Below are 19,731 nucleotides of genomic sequence, written 5' to 3'. Positions count from 1 at the left end.
GTCATCCTTGTATATATTCTCCCTATGCCGGATTTACAGGGGGGTCTCGGAGAACTAATATACAAAAAAGTACCAATAATCTCATCAAGCCAGGAATTTGTCTTTGCAGTGCCCATGTGTTGGAAATGACTGCACAATATAATTATTCGTAGGATTTATATTTTCGACAGAAAATGTAAGTTTCCCTGTTTAGGCTGTTTAATCTTAGACATGTAACTGATTCACTAGCTTTGTGCCATTCAAGTGATAGTTCTTGTTGATGTTTTGCGATTTGTGAGCTTTTAAACTCTGCTTGGTTTACCAGTTCCAAATTGATAACCTCGTAGTATTCAAGCCTTATAGACCTTCTGTGTTTTGTGGTATTATTTTTTAATACTCCATGTACTTTATGCCTCAAGGGAGAACAACACTGAATGGAATTGTTAGGATATATATTTATAATTGACTTGTTATGATGCCTTTGTGTATTTTTATTGTATTTTTTACAATTAAAATAAACTTCAGTTGAAAATGTTCCACAATATACCTTTGTATCCAGAATGTAGTGGGATCCACGTCCACCAGAAGAAAAAAAAATTCTCTTGCACTCAAATTAATGAATTACCAAGCTCTTTCAACCGGATAAACGCAACTTCAGTTTGGCCTTATTTATCTTGTACTTTGAACTGTTGGTTTGCTAGGCCTTATAATTGAAGGAGATTTCATATATAGTACACAATGTAAACTGAGTCACCAGTAGGTAAGGCATGGGGCGGCGATTCAAGCTTTAGTCTCTTGATCATGAAGTCTAAAAATTAATGACTAGAGCACACAACCACCCTTCCACTGCAACTATAACTCTTACTTCACTTTGGACTAACTAGACATTGCTTCATGGCTGGAGAGGCTGTGAACCTCATTGGCCAACTTTTCCAAGCACTACTGGCGGGCTATCAGTTTGGGATAAGATGTGGCACAGTGCAAGGCCTGTGTTGTGGGACTCTACTCAAAACAGCAACATGAAACACCGGAACAGCTTTTGTGATAATGGCATTCTACGATGTATGGGGCACTGTAGGGTAAGGACCGTAGTGAGGGGTGTATTTTGGGACATTGTAAAACTTGCATAGAGGAACACGTTTTATGACAGTGCAAAGGTACAGACACACTTTGATCGGCTATACCAGATGGCAGCACAGCATGAATGGATAGTCATCGGCAACAAATTATGGCATTTTATGGCACTCAAAAATGCTGGTGCGTTGTGAGAATTTTAAGTTGGAAGTTGGAAGTGAGAGAAATGATCTGGGCCCAGTACAAGGCATGCAGTCTTGTAAGTTTCAGGATGCAGAACCGCAGAGTGTTTGATATTTTCTACGACTTTTAGTTTCAAGCGCTTTCTACAAAAGAGCACGGCTTGTTGTGTGATTTGTGGTGCTGAGGCACTTGACACACTTAGGACTTAAAGAAAAGGACACAGAGTTTGTTATAAACAAAGAAAGATACAATATAGTGGAAACTGTTTTGGTGTTTCATTTCACTAGACAATCGCACGTGGTTGGCTTTCGTTGACAGACTGTACTGGGAAAAGGCATTTTTTATTTTTTATGTTAAGAAGTGAAAAGAGCATCTTGGACCAGGGTCTTAAGTGGAAGATTGCTAAATTGTGAGAACTTGCTTGGTTGCATTTGGATGACATATGACCACAAGCAGTCATGGAGGCAAGAATGGTAGAGAATACACATGGAATCATTTAACCAGGCTGTGAGTTTTGAAACCTATGAGAAAGAGAGGGGAAACAGGAAACCAGAAGGTGTTGATCAAGAAATTATGGGAGGGACCTGATGTAGCCTCAGTAAGAAGGAAGGAACAAGATGAAGAAGGATACTTATGTGTAAAGCGCTCGCATCATAGTAAATTACCATGTCAGACACTAAACATTTCATGGGGATGTTGAGAGGTGAATTTATTTTCCCCCTTACAAATCAGTGTACAGTTGATTTACTTTTATAGTATGGCACGGAGGCCAATATTATGCATATCCTCTTTATTGCCTCACACACAGCAGCAACGAAGACAGGATGTTAAAACTGAATCAGAACCTTAAACCATTCCAAGCATTTATAAATACTCAGAACAAGCAGCCATCCTCCTTTGTTGCTGCTCACGCACAGATACGTACTTTGCATTAGACTGATTATTTATACATGTTGCAAGACTTAATTTTGGGTCTAGATTTTGAGAGGTGATGTAATTATGTTGTTTGCAGTAGTTTGTTACTTGAAGGTGCGGAGACAAGGTTCTTTAGATTATATTGTTGGGTTTGTTAGGATTGTTTTGTTTGAATTCACTTCTTCTTGAGGTGTTTACAGGTTTTTAATTTGGGAGGATAACATGATTCATCTTGTGCTCCGCTGTAGTTACAGGAGGGTTAATTATTTTTTTATCTGACTCACGGTTGCCAGCATGTGAATCTTTGGTTGAGGGGTGTTTGAGAAGAGCCTTGTGCTGCCGGCTTACATATCATACTGGCGGCCTACGATACAAGAGTACAGTGTTTTCTCATGCGAGTCGTGAGTGTGGAGTTGCTCACATTTTCATTCTTCACTGGGAGGAGATGTGTTTTGGGTTTGCTGGAATGCTGTAGAAGCATGCCTCGGGCTTCTGGTGGCCATTTTGGATTAGGCAAGTTAGGTTAAACCCTATGGTATTGATGGCAGCCAAGTTTTTGGGACTTACGGTGAAGAGATTTTTAACGCAAGACTGCGCGGTGAGGAGACTTTGATCTGATAAATCTGGGAAGTGTTGTTCCTTAAGTCTGAATTAAAGAGGCCTGTTTTTGACCTTATGTTTTTTAAGGTTTTGTGAGATATGAAAATGCAAGGTTATGAGGAACGTCAGAGTCTAGGTGATAAGATGCATGCATGAGTGGACAAGGCTTTCTCGGTTCGGCTTCACAGTTGTTTAAACGATTTTGTGATTGTGTGGAGAGATTAAAGCCTGCATGGGGAGTAGACGGGATAGGATTAAGGAGGAGCAATTTTTTCACCAGCTGAAGAGACTGAGGTGAAGGTGGGTGTGTCGACTGAGGGTCGCAAGGTGTCTCAAAAAAGGAAACATTTGTGAGGAAACAGGGAGAAAAACTCTAATTTGGGAGGACCTGATTGTCCCAATGGAAGGAGAAAAAGTGCAACTCTCTTGGAGTCGAAAGATAAGGCTAAAAAGGCCACTAAGGGGGCTCACAAAGCAGTTTCTTGTGACGAGTCAACCAATTGGTGATGTGGAGATCAGCTGTTCTGATTTGGAAGAATTTGATCTGGAAGAACTGAATGCAAAGAAACAAAAAAGAGATAGTAAAAATTCTGAAGAGAATAAGGGTTCATTGGATCCTTTTGGAGAGGATATGTTTGATCCATACCTTATTTGGCACCCACTATCTCCACAATTGACTCCAGTATATCACAGCTCAGTATTTTGTGTTTGGGGTTAGGCTGCAAATGCCTTAAGAAGTAAGGAACCAGTTACGATTGGAGTGCCCCAGGCCAATGTAGAGTCAAAAGGTGGCTTATACTCCCGAGCTGAATTGAAAGATGATGGCCTTTTTAAATAAGTGTGGTTTGGATCCGAGGAAGGGATTGGACAAGGGCCTTAAACAGGTCAAGATAAGTTGATGGATGTTTTTGGACCCCTGACAAAGGTTTTTTATATATATGCAAGAGCACATATTTGAACATGACCAAAATTAATGTTGAGGAGATGCACCAATAGGTGCAGAGGAAAGTTTTTTATTGGGTAACACTAATGTGTCCATTTGTGTTGAACGGAGGAAGAGCATCCTTATGAAAAAAGATCTTAATTTGGCTTATGTGGCAAGCAACGAGTTGAAAGCCAACAGTTTACTTTTTGGTGAGGACTTAGTGAAGGATATGTCTGGATGTTAAAGGACGTTTGATTCAATTAAGAAGGTACAAAAAACAGTAGCAATTTTTTTGAGGGGCTGGAAGAATGTGGGGTCCATTTCCCAGAGGAGGATTTGGAATCATGTGGGCTTCTTTTGCGGAAGGTTTTAGACATTGCAGTGGATACCAGATGGCTGGGTTCGTGACAGAAGGGCCATCGGCCCCGGGACAAATTGTTTGGGGTCAAGGGCAACAAGCTTTCATGCTTATTTAGTCCTTGGGACAAGTAGGCCCAATCCCCTGCAGTGCAAACCATTTGGCTGCCAGTTTACAGAGAAGGGAACTGTCTGCAGTTGAGTTAATACGTGTGTCCATATGTTAATGCTGTTCGAACTTGTATTTATGGTTCATTAATGAAAAACCTTCATTATTAGGGTGAGTGCTGTAAGTAAACATTTTAAGGTCACACTGCACTACTGACAGTGGTTCCAGTAAAAAAAAAAGTTTGAAAAACTTAACAATATGAGGCTAAGTATAACGCCCCCAAAATGCTCTCTAATTAGATGCAAATGTTTGCAGAAGCCTGTTAGCAAAAGTGATGATTCTTTGCTTTCAAAATAAAATGTTCAGCAAAAAAAATGCAAGTAGGAAAAAAAATGAAATTTTAGGTGCTATTTCTTAGAAACGTCATTTAATAAAATTTGTTGATGCATGCTAGTATTTCCAAAAAATATTCCTAATGGAAAATCAGTGTAACCATTTTCAACAAGATGATGGGAAGCATGAAAATAAACAAGGACTGGCAAAGCCAACCGACCCTGCCCTGAGTGAGTCTGGAGAGGGGAGGTTTCATGTTCTTTGCAGGAGGCCCCCTCCAGTTCTGTTACGCCACTGATTGCCACTGTGGTTCCTGTCATTGAACAAAACTATTTTGTGTGCCACTATTTTCCTTGTAGAAGAGCAGAATGCGATCACTCATAGTAAAGCCAGGCAATAGATAGAGAGAGAAATAGCAGTTTAATAAAACCAAAATGTCTTTGTTAACACCAGACCTAATTAGGGACCCAATGCATAAAGAAAGTCACAAAAGTGCACTCATGGTATATGTCTTTGAATTAGTGGCTTTCATGAATTCACAAGAACTTACAGAAGATGACCAGGAAATTGTACTCCTAGAAAAATATTTGTGAACAGTATTTCAGCACAAGCAAATATGCATGTTTAGATTTGTTCATGTGAAAATCTATTGAGCGTTTACAAGTTTACTTTTCCTCCAACTACTTTTTTCCCAGCCCCGGAAGAACTTCTACGTCTGCTATTGCCAGGAGTACATTTCCAACCTTTCTCATTTTGACAAAAAAGATTTGAGAAGAGTGGGTGAAAATCCTTAAAACATGAAAGTTAGTAGGTTTGCAGACTCAAAAGCATTCCGGCCCTGGAACTATTGCTTACTTCTTCCTCCAGCCCCAGTATGTAGATCTGCAGAAAAGTGGAAAAATAAGGAAATTGCTAATATAGGGATTGAAATTGCAAGTAATCAAGCCCTTCTATAGTGTTAGCCCTGGCATAATCAGAGAGGCTATTATCAGGGCTCTTACATTATGAGATTGCTGCCATAATTTGACGCCGCACTATATGGCACCAAAGGGACAAGTCTATTTTTTTACAGGACAAGTAGATTTAAGAAGAAACCTATCCCAAGGAAAAGTAGATCGTTTTTTTAAATTCCACATCCCTGGCCTGAGGATTACAAGGTATGTTTGGCAAAATACCATATATGTATTCTTATAAAGTTGGGTGGTAGACTCACCCAGATTTTGTCACATTGGAAAGAGATTATGAAAGAACACACAGTGTTGGAGAATGTTCAGGGCTACTGTATAAAATTTGCATGTTTGCCAAGGCAGAAAAGGAGACAGGAGTTTCAAAGGAACAGGAGTTATGATCAGTCAGGAGGTGAAAGCTCTTAGGATAGAGAGCTCTTGGAGAGGTGTCAAAAGAGTTTGTAAGCAATATATTTATTATGGAGAAGAAGGACAAGGGATTGAGACCAGAGATCAATTTAAAGGATTTGAATGATTGAGTTTAATACGATCATTGCAAGATTGAAGGCATTAATCTATTGAGAGATCTTCTGAGGAAGGGAGACTGGTTAATGCATATGGATTATAAAGATGTATATTTAACATTACCAATATGTATGGAACACAGAAATTATCGGAGGTTTCAAGGGCAGGGGTTGATGTGGAGGGTCACATGTCTCCCATTTGGTCGACACCAGCTCTGTGGTGCCTCATGAAGGTGATAAGGCCAGTAATGGCCTGGTTGAGGTCAAGAGGTGTATGTTTAATATTGTTTTTGGACAATGTTCTAATTATAGCATAGACAAAGAAGATGGACCAAGAGCAAATATAGTGAGCAGCCCATGTTTCAGAGGATCTAGGTTTTGTAGTGGACAGAGTAAAGTTGTGCCTCGTGCCGAGCCAGAACACAGTATTTTTAGGTTTTCATATGCAGACATTGAATTGTGTTTAAGGTGCCAATGGAGAAGGTGGGGAAAATCCAAAGGGAATTTAAGAGGCTTAAGATGACTGAATTAGTGTCTCTACAGAAGGCGGGTAGATGTTGGGTTTTCTTTTGGCATCAATTCAAGCAATCTTTCCAGCCCCGTTAAATAAAAGGGCTATGTAGATATTGAAGGCTTAGCATATTTGTAAGGAAATGCCTCCTTTGCATGGTTACCCCCTGACTGTTTGCCTTTGCTGATGCCAAGTTATGATTTGAAAGTGTACTGGGACCCTGCTAACCAGGCCCCAGCACCAGTGTTCTTTCCCTAAACTGTACCTTTGTCTCCACAATTGGCACAACCTTGGCACTCCGGTAATTCCCTTGTAACTGGTACCCCTGGTACCAAAGGCCCTGATGCCAGGGAAGGCCTCTAAGGGCTGCAGCATGTCTTGCCCAAAGCGTGAGACTTTCCACTCTGCACCAACGCCCCGGCTCGACCTGCTGAAAACTAACACTACAGGGAGCATCCCCTAGCGACTGCGAGCCTGTGAGTAGCCAGAGTTGACCCCCCAGAGCCCCTCAGCGACGCCTGCAGAGGAAATCCAGAGGCTCCCCCTAACCGCGACTGCCTGCTACAAGGAACCCGACGCCTGGAACTAGCACTGCACCCGCAGCCCCCAGGACCTGAAGGAACCGAACTCCAGTGCAGGAGCAACGCACAGGCGACCCTCTGCTCTAGCCCAGGAGGTGGCTACCCCGATAAGCCCCCCCTGTGCCTTCCTGCATCGTTGAAGAGACCCCCGGGACTCCCCATTGATTCCTATCAGAAACCCGACGCCTGTTTGCACTCTGCACCCGGCCGCCCCTGTGCTGCTGAGGGTGTACTTTCTGTGCCTGCTTGTGTCCTCCCCCAGTACCCTACAAAACACCCCTGGTCTGCCCTCCGAGGACGCGGGTACTTACCTGCTGGCAGACTGGAACCGGGGCACCCCTATTTCCATTGAAGCCTATGTGTTTTGGGCACCACTTTGACCTCTGCACCTGACTGGCCCTGAGCTGCTGGTGTGGTAACTTTGGGGTTGCCTTGAACCCCCAACGGTGGGCTACCTTGGACCCAACTTTGAACCCTGAACCTGTGAACTTAACATTTACTTACCTCCCCCAGGAACTGTTGATTTTTGCACAGTGTCCACTTTTAAAATAGCTTATTGGCATTTTTGTCAAAACTGTACATGCTATTGTGATTATTCAACGTTCCTAGAATACCTGAGTGAAATACCTTTCATTTAAAGAATTGTTTGTAAATCTTGAACCTGTGGTTCTTAAAATAAACTAAGAAAATATATTTTTCTATATAAAAACCTATTGACCTGGAATTTGTCTTTGAGTGTGTGTTCCTCATTTATTGCCTGTGTGTGTACAACAAATGCTTAACACTACCCTCTGACAAGCCTACTGCTCGACCACACTACCACAAAATAGAGCATTAGAATTATCTCTTTTTGCCCCTATCTTACCTCTAAGGGAAACCCTTGGACTCTGCACACTATTTCTTACTTTGAAATAGTATATACAGAGCCAACTTCCTACAATATTCGAATGGGGATGAAATATTTGCAGAAGATTAATCTAGATCTGAATGCGAGGAAGAATATGGATTGGTAGATGGCCAACTTAGAGGCTTGGAATGGAAGGGCAGTTTATGGAGAGGTTCCAGATTTAGTAATAGATTTGGATGCCAATCTTCAAGGATGGGGCGAGATGTTGTTCTTTGAAACACAGGTGGGAAATGGTCTTTGTAGGAGAAGCGGATGCATATTAATTACTTGGAATTCATGGCAGATTCTTTTACGATCAAATCAAATCGGAATTTGTAAAGCGCACTACTCATCCGTAAGGGTCTCAAGGTGCTGTAGGTGTCGGATCTCTGTGCTTCAGTTGAAGAGGAGCCAGGTCTTAAGGTCCTTCCTGAATTTAGGTAACGGTGGTGGTTGCCGGAGGTGAAGAGGCAAGGTGTTCCAGCTCTTTGCCACAAGGTAGGCGAAGGAACTTCCTCCAGCTGAGGTTTTCCACATGCGGCGTACGGTGGCTACTGCCTGTTGTGCGGAGCGGAGAGGTCTGGCGGGGGAGTAGAAGGTGAAGGGGAGATTGAGGTAGGTTGGTCCTAGGTCATGGAGAACCCCATATGCGTGGATGAGGAGTTTGAAGTTGATCCTTTTCTCGACGGGGAGCCAGTGGAGGTCTCGTAGGTGTCTTGTGATGTGTTCACAGCGGGGGACGTCAAGGATGAGTATGGTGGAGGAGTTTTGGATGTGCTATAGTTTCTTCAGATTCTTCTGGTTGGTGCTGGTGAAGAGGGCATTGCAGTAGGCGAGTCTGCTGGTGACAGGACATGAGTTACGGTCTTGCGGCAGTCATTTGAGATCCATTTGAAGATCTTCTGGGGAAGTCAGAGTGTGTGGAAACAGGAGGATGCAACAGAGTTGACCTGGCGGGTCATTGTGAGTGATTAATCCAGGATGAATCTGAGGTTACAAGTGTGGTTTGTTGGGGTTGGGGGTGGGTGGGTGCCGAGTATAGCAGGACACCAGGAGTCACCAGATTGCTGATGTGGAGGGTCCCAGGATGAGGATCTCGGTCTTGTCTGAGTTGAGCTTGAAGCAGCTCTCCCTCATCCAGGCGGTGACGGCTTCCATCCCGGTGTGGAAGTTCTTCTTGGCAGTTGTAGGGTTTTCGGTCAGTGAGATGATCAAATGGGTGTCGTCGGCATAGGAGCCAACGTTCAGTCCCTGGATTCTGACGATGGACGCGAGCACGGCCATGTACATGTTGAAAAGTGTGGGGCTCAGGGAGAAGCCCTGTGGTACTCAGCAGCTGATCTCTGTAGGTTCTGATAGGTATGTTCAGGAAGGAGCGTATCCAATGTAGGGCCTTGCTGCGGATGCCAGCTCCGTGGAGTCTGGAGCAGAGGGTGTGATGGGAAACCGTGTTGAGGGCAGCCAATAGGTCCAGTAGGAGGAGGGCTGCTGTTTGGCCGCAGTTGAGGAGCGAGCGGATGCCATCTGTGGCGGCGGAGAAGGTGTTCTCCGTGCTCTGGTTGCTCCTGAAAGCTGATTGGTAGATGTCCAGGATGTTGTAATCCTCAATGTGTTTGTGGAGCTTTGCGTTGATGGCCTTTTCGAAAGGCAGCAGAGAGATGGGGCTGTACTTCTTGCGGCCGTGTATTTCTTCAGGAGTGGGCAAATCTCTCTGGGCTTCCAGTCCTCGGGAAAGGTAGCCGTCTCCATGGATCAGTTGAGAGTGTGGTGGAGTTCAGGTGCAATGCAGGTGTTGGCTTTGCTGAAAGTTTAGAAGGGGACGGGGATCAGTAGGGGCTCCGGAGTGGATGCTGCTAATGATGGCACGGGTCTCGTCTGTGGTGAGGGTGGTCCAGGAGTGAAGGATCTCTGAAGGTTAGGAGGATCCGAGCTGGAGGGTTGTTGGTGGGCTCAGAGGGTCTTGGGGTCCGAAGCTATCATAGATGTCCTTGATGTTTTGATGGGAGAAGGTGGCTAGTCTGTTGCAGAGGTCCTGAGATGGAGGGATGTTTGCAGGTTCCGATTGGGGTTTGGCAAACTCTTTAACCACAGCAGAAAGATCTTTGGTATTGTATGCGGTGGTTCTGATATGATCCTGCAGGGTGGCTTACCTAGTGGAGCTGATGAGGTGGTCGTTGGATTTAATGGTGGATTTGAAGGCCGCAAGGACTCCAGGGACTTGCTTTGTCAGAGACCATGTTAAGTGCTGTTCTTTATTGAAGATGGACATGTGTCAGTGGTCAGGTATGTAAAGAGAGTAGGAGGTTCTCGGTCAAAGGCTTTGAGGATTTGGCAAGGGACTTTTGGAACTTTTGTCTGAGCCAGAATATCATGGTACAGGCTCAACGAATTGCAGGAATCAGCAATTCAGTGGCGGATTAGAATTCAAGGAATTTGAGGGATTCCAACGATTGGATGTTGGACAGAGATATCTTCAACACTTTAGAGAGTTCGGGTCTGTTCAAGAAGGATCTGTTTGCCAGCAGGCTGAATGAACAGACTCCGGCCTTCTTCAGTTGGAAGCCAGATCCAGAAGCGAAGGTGGGGGGTGCATTTGTACAGGGTTGGAAGTTGGGACAGAGTTTTTGGTTGTCTTAGGTTGGGCTTCCAGATGTGATGGATTTGTTGATCGATGATCAAGTAGTTATTCCATGTTATCCAGGGTTGTTGGTGAATCAGATGGAGTAGTGTCACAAGCTGGTGTTGCAGGTGCAACTGCAGGTGATGGAATGGGTGATTTCAGGAGATTATGGCAGGAGTCAGGCTTATCCAAGAGCAGGGGTCTTCAAACTGGGGGGCAGCCCCCCCCCCCGGGGGCCTCAAGTAATTCCACAGGGGATGCCAGTCCCTGGCCAAAAGATGGATTATGCAGATAATAGTGCTTTGTTTTGAGTAGAAAAATGTTTATTGCTTTTGTAAAAAGGTAACAGAACTTAACTGCAATGTTTAAATAAGGCTAGAGTTATTTAAACATTGCCAACTTAATAGAATAGTTATGAAAAATTCCGAGGGGGACCAGATGATTTATTTTTTCCCACGGGGAAGGTGGAGGGGGCAGCATTAACAAGTTTGAAAACCACTGTCCTAGAGGCTACGAAATTCATCAACGGATCCTGGGAACCAGGTACTATGAAGTCTTATATACTGGCACAGAAGAAATGGGTTTGTTGGTGTTCTGAGAGGCGTTTGGATTCCCCATTCCAGCATCTGTAGTTTGTGGTAAATTATCTCACAGAAGTGTTTTCAGGAGGCATTTCTTATAGTCCAGTGAATTTAAGCAGGTCATTTGTTAATGGATAGACTGATGTTAGGGCAGCATGATATGGAAAAGGGATTGATTAGGAGTTGTGAAAGGTTCTTCCGTTTCCGAAGTATACATCACTTTGGAATGTTGATCTAGTTTTGAAGGAGTTGACAGGTTGGGGTGAGAATGAGTTTTTGTCTTTGAATGCTTTGTCATTTTAATTGCCAATATTACTTTGTTTGGTTTCTTTCCAGCGGGTGTCTGATATTCGAACATTGGAGGGTTCTTATAGGAGTTATCTTCCAGAGGGAGTGTGCTTTTTGTAAAGAGAACAACTAAGACTTAAGGCCTGATTTAGAACTTAGTGGATGGGTTACTCCGTCACAACGCTGATGTAGGAGGCTGTCCTGGCTTGTAGTGGGTACCAAAGGTACTTACACCTTGTGCCAGGTCCAGGTATCCCTTATTAGTGTAGAAGAGGTGTTTCTAGCAGCTTAGACTGATAGAAGGTAGCTATGGCAAAGCAGCTTAGGCTGAACTAGGAGACATGCAAAGCTCCTACTATACCACTTATATCATATGTACAATATCATAAGAAAACACAATACACAGAGTTACTAAAAATAAAGGTACTTTATTTTTATGACAATATGCCAAAAGTATTTCAGTGAGAACCCTCAGTAAGAAGGTAAGTAATATACACAAGTTATATGTACACAAACCCAAATCAGGTAAGTAAGACCAAGAAAAGTAATGCAAACAGTGTAGGATTACAATATGTTGCAATAGGCAAGCATAGGTATAGGGGCAACACAAACCATATACTCCAAAAGTGGAATGCGAACCACAAATGGACCCCAGACCTGTGTGAGTTGTAGAGGGTCGCTGGGACTGTAAGAAAACAGTGAGGGTTAGAAAAATACCCCACCCCAAGACCCTGAAAAGTAGGAGTAAAGTGCACCTACTACCCCCAGAGAGCACAACAGTCGTGATAGGCGGATTCTGCAGGAAAAACAAACACCAGCAGTGCACTGACAACGGATTTCCGGACCTGAGGACCTGCTAGGCAAGGGGACCAAGTCCAATAGTCGCGAAAGTGTCCGGGGGGGGGGGCAGGAGCCCAGGAAACCCCAGAAGAAGATGCAAGGAAGCTGCCTCCGGTTGGAAGAAGCTTGGAGTTCTGCAAGAAAGAAGAGGACTAGGGACTTCTCCTTTGGAAGACGGATGTCCCACGTCACAATTAAGCTTGCAGAGGTGTTCCCACGCAGAAAGACCGCAAACAAGCCTTGCTAGCTGCAAGGGTCGCAGTAGAGGCTTTTGGGTGCTGCTGAGGACCAGGAAGGACCAGGAAGGACCAGGATGTCGCCTTTTGGAGAAGGAGACAGAGGGGGCGCTCAGCAACTCAGAGAGCCCTCACAGAAGCAGGCAGCACCCGCAGAAGTACCCCAACAGGCACTTAGAAGAAGTGTGAACCGGAGTCAACGCGAAGTTACAAAAGGGGGTCCCACGACGTTGGAGGACAACTCAGAAGGTTGTGCACTGCAGGACCAAGTGCTGGGGACTCAGGCTAGGCTGTGCACATAGGAAATCCTGGAAGAGTGCACAGGAGCTGGAGCAGCTGCAAATCACGCAGTACACAGCTTTGCAAAGGCGTGGGGAGGCAAGGACTTACCTCCACCAAACTTGGACTGAAGAGTCACTGGACTGTGGGAGTCACTTGGACAGAGGTGCTGTGTTCCAGGGACCACGCTCGTCAAGATGAGAGGGGACCCAGAGGACCGGTGTTGCAGTCTTTTGGTGCCTGCGTTAGCAGGGGGAATATTCCCTCGACCCACAAGAGATTTCTTCGGAGCTTCTGGTGCAGGGTGAAGGCAGGCTACCCCCCGAGCATGCACCACCAGGAAACAGTCAAGAAAGCTGGCAGGATTAGGCGCTACAATGTTGCTGGTAGTCGTCTTGCTACTTTGTTGCGGTTTTGCAGGCATCCTGGAGCCGTCAGCGGTCGAGCCTTGGTAGAAGGTGAAGAGGGTGATGCAGGGGAACTCTGGTGAGCTCTTGCATTCGTTATCTGAAGAATTCCCCAAAGCAGAGACCCTAAATAGCCAGAAAAGGAGGTTTGGCATCCAAGGAAGGAGGATTGGCTACCAAGAGAGGTAAGAGCCTAAAAGAAGGAACCTCTGACGTCACCTGCTGGCACTGGCCACTCAGAGCAGTCCAGTGTGCCCCCAACACCTCTGTTTCCAAGATGGCAGAGGTCTGGGACACACTGGAGGAGCTCTGGGCACCTCCCCTGGGAGGGACTGGTCAGGGGAGTGGTCACTCCCCTTTCCTTTGTCCAGTTTCCTGCGACAACTCAGAAGGTTGTGCACTGCAGGACGGAGTGCTGGGGACCCAGGCTAGGCTGTGCACGAAGGAAATCCTGGAAGAGTGCACAGGAGCTGGAGCAGCTGCAAATCACGCAGTACACAGCTTTGCAGTCTGGCGTGGGGAGGCAAGGCCTTATCTCCACCAAACTTGGACTGAAGAGTCACTGGACTGTGGGAGTCACTTGACAGAGTTGCTGTGTTCCAGGGACCACGCTCGTCAGGATGAGAGGGGACCCAGAGGACCGGTGTTGCAGTCTTTTGGTGCCTGCGTTAGCAGGGGGAAGATTCCGTCGACCCACGGGAGATTTCTTTGGAGCTTCTGGTTCAGGGTGAAGGCAGGCTACCCCCAGAGCATGCACCACCAGGAAACAGTCGAGAAAGCCGGCAGGATTAGTCGCTACAATGTTGCTAGTAGTCGTCTTGCTACTTTGTTGCGGTTTTGCAGGCGTCCTGGAGCCATCAGCGGTCGATCCTTGGTAGAAGGTAAAGAGGGAGATGCAGAGGAACTCTGGTGAGCTCTTGCATTCGTTATCTGAAGAATTCCCCAAAGCAGAGACCCTAAATAGCCAGAAAAGGAGGTTTGGCTACCAAGGAAGGAGGATTGGCTACCAAGAGAGGTAAGAGCCTCTGACGTCACCTGCTGGCACTGGCCACTCAGAGAAGTCTAGTGTGCACCCAACACCTCTGTTTCCAAGATGGCAGAGGTCTGGGACACACTGGAGGAGCTCTGGGTCAGGGGAGTGGTCATTCCCCTTTCCTTTGTCCAGTTTCGCGCCAGAGCAGGGTTGGGGTATCCCTGAACCGGTGTAGACTGGCTTATGCAGAGATGGGCACCATCTGTGCCCATCAAAGCATTTCCAGAGGCTGTGGGAGGCTCCTCCTCCCCAGCCCTTCACACCTATTTCCAAAGGGAAAGGGTGTAACACCCTCTATTAGAGGAAATCCTTTGTTCTGCCTTCCTGGGCCAGGGCTGCCTGGACCCCAGGAGGACATAAACCTGTCTGAGGGGTTGGCAGCAGCAGCAGCTGCAGTGGAAACCCCGGAAAGGCAGTTTGGCAGTACCCAGGTTCTGTGATAGAGACCCGGGGGATCATGGAATTGTCTGTATTGGGGGTGACAATTCCATGATCTTAGACATGTTACATGGCCATGTTCGGACTTACTATTGTGACGCTATACATAGGTAGTGACCAATGTATAGTGCACGTGTTATTGTGTCCCCGCACTCACAAAGTCCGGGGAATTTGCCCTGAATGATGTGGGGGTACCTTGGCTAGTGCCCGGTTTCCCACACACTAAGTAACTTTGCACCCCTCCTTCACCAGGTGAAGGTTAGACATATAGGTGACTTATAAGTTACTTATGTGCAGTGGTAAATGGCTGTGAAATAACATGGACGTTATTTCACGCAGGCTGCAGTGGCAGGCCTGTGTAAGAATTGTCAGAGCTCCCTATGGGTGGCAAAAGAAATGCTGCAGCCCATAGGGATCTCCTGGAACCCCAATACCCTGGGCAACTCAGTACCATATACTAGGGAATTATATGGGTGTATCAGTATGCAAATGTGAATTGGTAAATTTAGTCACTAGCCTGTTAGTTACAAATTTGAAAAGCAGAGAGAGCATAACCACTGAGGTTCTGGTTAGCAGAGCCTCAGTGAGACAGTTACGCATCACACAGGGAACACATACAGGGCACATACTTATGAGCACTGGGGCCCTGCCTGGCAGGGTCCCAGTGACACATAGACTAAAACAACATATATACAGTGAAATATGGGGGTAACATGCCAGGCAAGATGGTACTTTCTTACAGCTGACAGATGTCCTGTCTGCCAAAATCTAAATCCTGTTATATCCAATGGGATTTAGATTTCAGCGTATGGGATATCTGTCACTGTTGTGATGGAGTAACCCATCCACCAAGTTCCAAATCAGGCCCTTTGTCTAGAACCTATTTTTATCCCAGTACGGGGGACTAGGAGAGTGTGTGTGTGTGTGGTAAGGGGCTTGAGGAAGTGTAAGAGGGGGACTGGTGGTTTGAGAAATCAGGGTGACTCTCAATTGTTGATTTATTTCAGCTGCCCGCTTAGGCCAGTTTCTTGTCCTACTTTAGCGAGAGGAGTTAAGGTAGTTATGAAAAGGGCAGGTATTAATGTTTCTCAATTAATTTGGGAGCATTCTGCAAGAGGTGCTATGGCCTCAAAAGCATTTCTGGTGGAATTAAGTTTGGGAAGTATTCTTCCTTTGGCATACTGGGCTACTGATTCTGTGTTGAAAATATTTTTATTTCAAACTAGTGGAGAATGCTACGGTGAATGTTATGGCAAGGCTTTGAACATGCATAATATTGGCCTTTGTGTCCCGACATAAAATGTACTTTTATACAACAGGGGTGGGTAGAAAATCAGGATTTTATTAAAGGTACTGAGGCTAATATTATCCCTCCTGAGTTGAATCCCACCCTTGTCTTTCTTGATTCTTTGTTTGAGGACAAGTATACTGTCGGATTTGTGATGCGGATGGCATTGGAGTCTTCTTCATATTCAAATAGAACACATTTACCTGCAATTTTAATGGCACCCTCCTGAATCCTGGCATGAGTAAGACCGCCCACACAGCGTAGGAGGCAAACCCGCAGCACCCCGCCATCTGCAACAGCTTCCATCCACCAATTGGCTTTCCATGCAGCTGGGCTCGGACATCCTCTAGATCATCCTGATTCATGTCTGTGAAAAAGAGACAATGTTTCAGACCCTCTTAGATCCTGTGTCGAAGGACATCACCACAGAGGGAACGCAACTCACTGCTAGTTGACTGGTGGTGCTAGTTTCAGAAGACTAAGCCAAAAGGAGCTGTCTGTTCCATTTTTCTTACCAAGAACATATGCTATCAACATGTTATTGGAGTGTAAGGAGTGTGTTCTGTGCTGCTTTTGGTACACTATTTTAGACTAATGCTTCCAGATGGTCGACCTCTATAATGCTGTTTCCTCTCTGCCTGGCAGCTCAAATGACACACTCTGCTATGGATACACTGCATAAAGCAAGTGTCACTGCTTCTGCATGTCTGTGCTAGACCGAGGGAATTTAACAGATTTCTGTTAAGACCCTTCACTGTTTTGCAACTGGCACACCTTGGGCCACTGAGCAGAATACATCTTATGACTAATTGATGTAATATGATACGATTCTGTCTGATTTAATGTGATTTCTCAAAATGAAAATATCAGCTTGTATTGCCTCGTGGGTGCTAGGAACCTGCAGTATTTAATGTCTAGGAGTCATGCGGAACAGATTAGGGCTAACAAGGGATAATGGCAGATCAAGTTGTTATTTCCACCTAAGTAACATATGGAGCAAAACAGGATTTGAATAGGGTAGTTATTTTTAAGAGATGAGGTGCTCAAATGCCTTGAAATGATGACATATGGTGTGTCTTTAGCACGTGGGCGGACGCTGCTATTACTTTTTAAGAAACAGCAGCTTTCTCACCAGTCCATCTGAATGATTTAGACAACCATTTAATCGATACATCTGATTATCATTCCAGAAATCCACTTTTCTGAATAACATGAAAACAAGTTATAGATAGAATATAAAATTAATCAAAAAGATACTTAATTATTGTATTATTATTACACGTGAAATACCCCAAATTGTGGTGTATAAATCAATTACATTAATTGTGGGATGTGCCTTTAACCAGAGCCGGGGCAGTATCTCTAGCCGCAGAACTCTTTTGCTCCCAGGAGGCGGAGCCACGTGAATTTGGTTCGAGCAGGCACCGCTGATCAGCAAGGGCTCAGGAGGCAAGGGACACGCTTTTAACCAGAGCAAGGGGCAGGACTTCCAGCCTCAGAACTCTCTTGCTCTCAGGAAGCAGTGCAACCCTGATTCACCTTGAATCAGCAAGTCCTCATTGGTGCACGGGGCGCACCTTTAACCAGAGTCAAGGACAGGACTTCAAGCCCCAGAACTCTGTTGATTCTATGGCAGGACCGGAGGCTCAGATTATGCTTCTCTTTCTTTACTACTCAAATTTACAGCAGACAATCAAAACACAGAAAAAACTTAACTACATTTCCCATCATGCCTTAGACAACATGTCCACCAATCATATGTCTGCAGACCCTATTAGAGTCCATAACGTCAGCTAGAACTCCGCTTTCTTTGCTGCTCATCAGAAAGATAAGTACTCTTGCCTTTCGTTTGGTTTCTCCCTTGTGGTTGCCTATACGTCCGTTTGTGATTCCTGTAGTGGGGATCTTAGGTCGGGTTGTTGGGGTGACGCGCTGCTGCCGCGGCGACCTTGGTGTTTGTTTTTGGTGTTTATTTGGCAGTTTATTTGGCAGGTTACTTGGCAGTTTTCGCTGCCGGGCAGAGTCGCCACGTCCAATCGGCACGCCCACGCCCGCCGGCCTTGCAGGTAGGATCCTTTGCTTTCTTGGGGGTCCCCGGCCCTTGGGGGTTTCTTTCCTGTGCTATTTGCGCTTTAGCACTTGCCTGGTGCCTTCCCTTGTGTGGCTCGACCTGGAGAGCGGAGTCGGAGCGCATAGCCCAATTAGGTGTTTTGGTAGATTTTGGGCTGCGCGCAATCTGTTGTCAGTTTCTCCTCCTCCCAGCCGTTGACAGCACTTCGGAATTGCGTGTTTTTCACATTCCTGACGTGCCTGTCATCGGAGTAGATGCCGAGCTCGGGCTGAAAGAACGGAGCAAGCCCTTCAATTGAGCGGTGTGCACGCTTGCTTGATTATATATCTGACGCTTATAGGGACTCTCCTTGACGCCCTCAGAATCCATTATGGGGCTGCAATAATTTTTTCAACAGCTGTGGCTGAGGAGCCCCTGTTTAAGGATATTCTCTCTTGTACCTGGGGTGGCTCCCCCCTTTTAGTCCAGTTGTCCAACTGGGTTTATTCTCATAGCTGTTTACTCAGTATGTTATACTAGCAATGACCAAGTGGATGCCCTTTGAGGAGGAGGAGTTTGGGCAAGGTTATGAGGAGGTCCTCGGTCCTCAGTTGGGAGAAGGTCAGTCTGAGGTTATTAATGCCACAGTACAGCAGTCTCTCAGCAGGGCGTTGGCGGTTTACGTACCACAAAAAATCAATCAGGCTGTGATGGCAGCCTTGAAGCCTCTCACGCAACAATTTGAATGTTCTGTCAAAAAACAGGGGTTGGTTCCCTTAGCAGACGATAAGTTGACGGAAGAGGGTCCTTCGGTTTCGGCTAAACCAAAACCTCAAGCTCCCTCGTGGCCTCATGACAGAGCCATGTCAGCCTTGGCCCAGTTTTCAGCTTCGGATCATGTGTATTGTTCCCTTCCTTCTACTTCTAAAGGGTCCCTTCTGGAGGTTGAAATTTCATCTGTCTCGGACTCAGCCTCTTCCGACTCTTCTCACTCCAGCAGCTCCTTGCGTAAGCGCAAGAGGGCAAGGAAGTTGGGTTCTTCCCGCATGAAGGAGAGGTCCAGGTCTCCTCCCAATCCGTTTCAGTTTAATCCTGAGGATATAGTACATCCTCGGTCAGCAGATTGAGGCCCGGCACAAGCCGTGGCAGATTATTTGCATGATACGTTACAGAAGGGTTTTGACAAGGAGGTGCGTAATAGACTGCAGGCTGAGTGTCCTAGGCCCGAAATTCCTAACAAAGTAGCAGAGACGCCGGACATTGACCCTAGTATGCTCACCTTCCTCAAGAAGTTCGCCAAAGATCCCAAAAAAGGCAAGGGCCTGGCGCTCGTGGCAAGACAAACTATTGGACCTTTCGGGCCCTTTGGCTAAGATTTTGGAAATGGCCTTAAGGGCTAAGGAAACTGGCGGTCCTATTGATCCGCATACCCTGGCTGAGTGGACGCAGAGGGCAATTTGCTTTTTAGGTAACGCTAACTGCGCCATATCTACGGAAAGACAGAAGTCTCTCCTTATGAGAATAGACGGCACCTTGACCTAGCTGGCAGCGGCGGACGCAGGTCCCCTTGCGGAAGGTCATCTCTTTGGCGACAAGTTTGTTAAGGATATCGCTAAGTATGTGACCACGTTTATTACTTTCGACAAAGCGCAGACAAACTTAAAAAAGGTATTTCACTCGGGCCTTTTTCAATGGGTCGGGTGAACTTCCAAGGCTCCCAGAGGGGCTCCTTCACCCGAGGGCAGGA

At 45.8% G+C, this 19,731-nt stretch overlaps 1 protein-coding gene across 1 annotated transcript in view; it reads right to left on the bottom strand.

The window, feature by feature from the left end:
• The window catches only part of ANTKMT (adenine nucleotide translocase lysine methyltransferase), a 43,023-nt gene extending 26,724 nt beyond the window's left edge, over window positions 1-16,299 (bottom strand). The window contains exon 1 of the mRNA XM_069210556.1: window positions 16,138-16,299. Coding sequence (XP_069066657.1) covers window positions 16,138-16,299 — 162 coding nt within the window. The remainder of the gene's footprint in view (window positions 1-16,137) is intronic.
• Window positions 16,300-19,731: the final 3,432 nt, after the last annotated feature.

This window comes from Pleurodeles waltl, chromosome 10, assembly GCF_031143425.1.
Source record: "Pleurodeles waltl isolate 20211129_DDA chromosome 10, aPleWal1.hap1.20221129, whole genome shotgun sequence".
Taxonomy (NCBI): domain Eukaryota; kingdom Metazoa; phylum Chordata; class Amphibia; order Caudata; family Salamandridae; genus Pleurodeles; species Pleurodeles waltl.
Note: the sequence above shows the minus strand (reverse complement) of the source record. Positions and strands in the feature narration are given on the sequence as shown.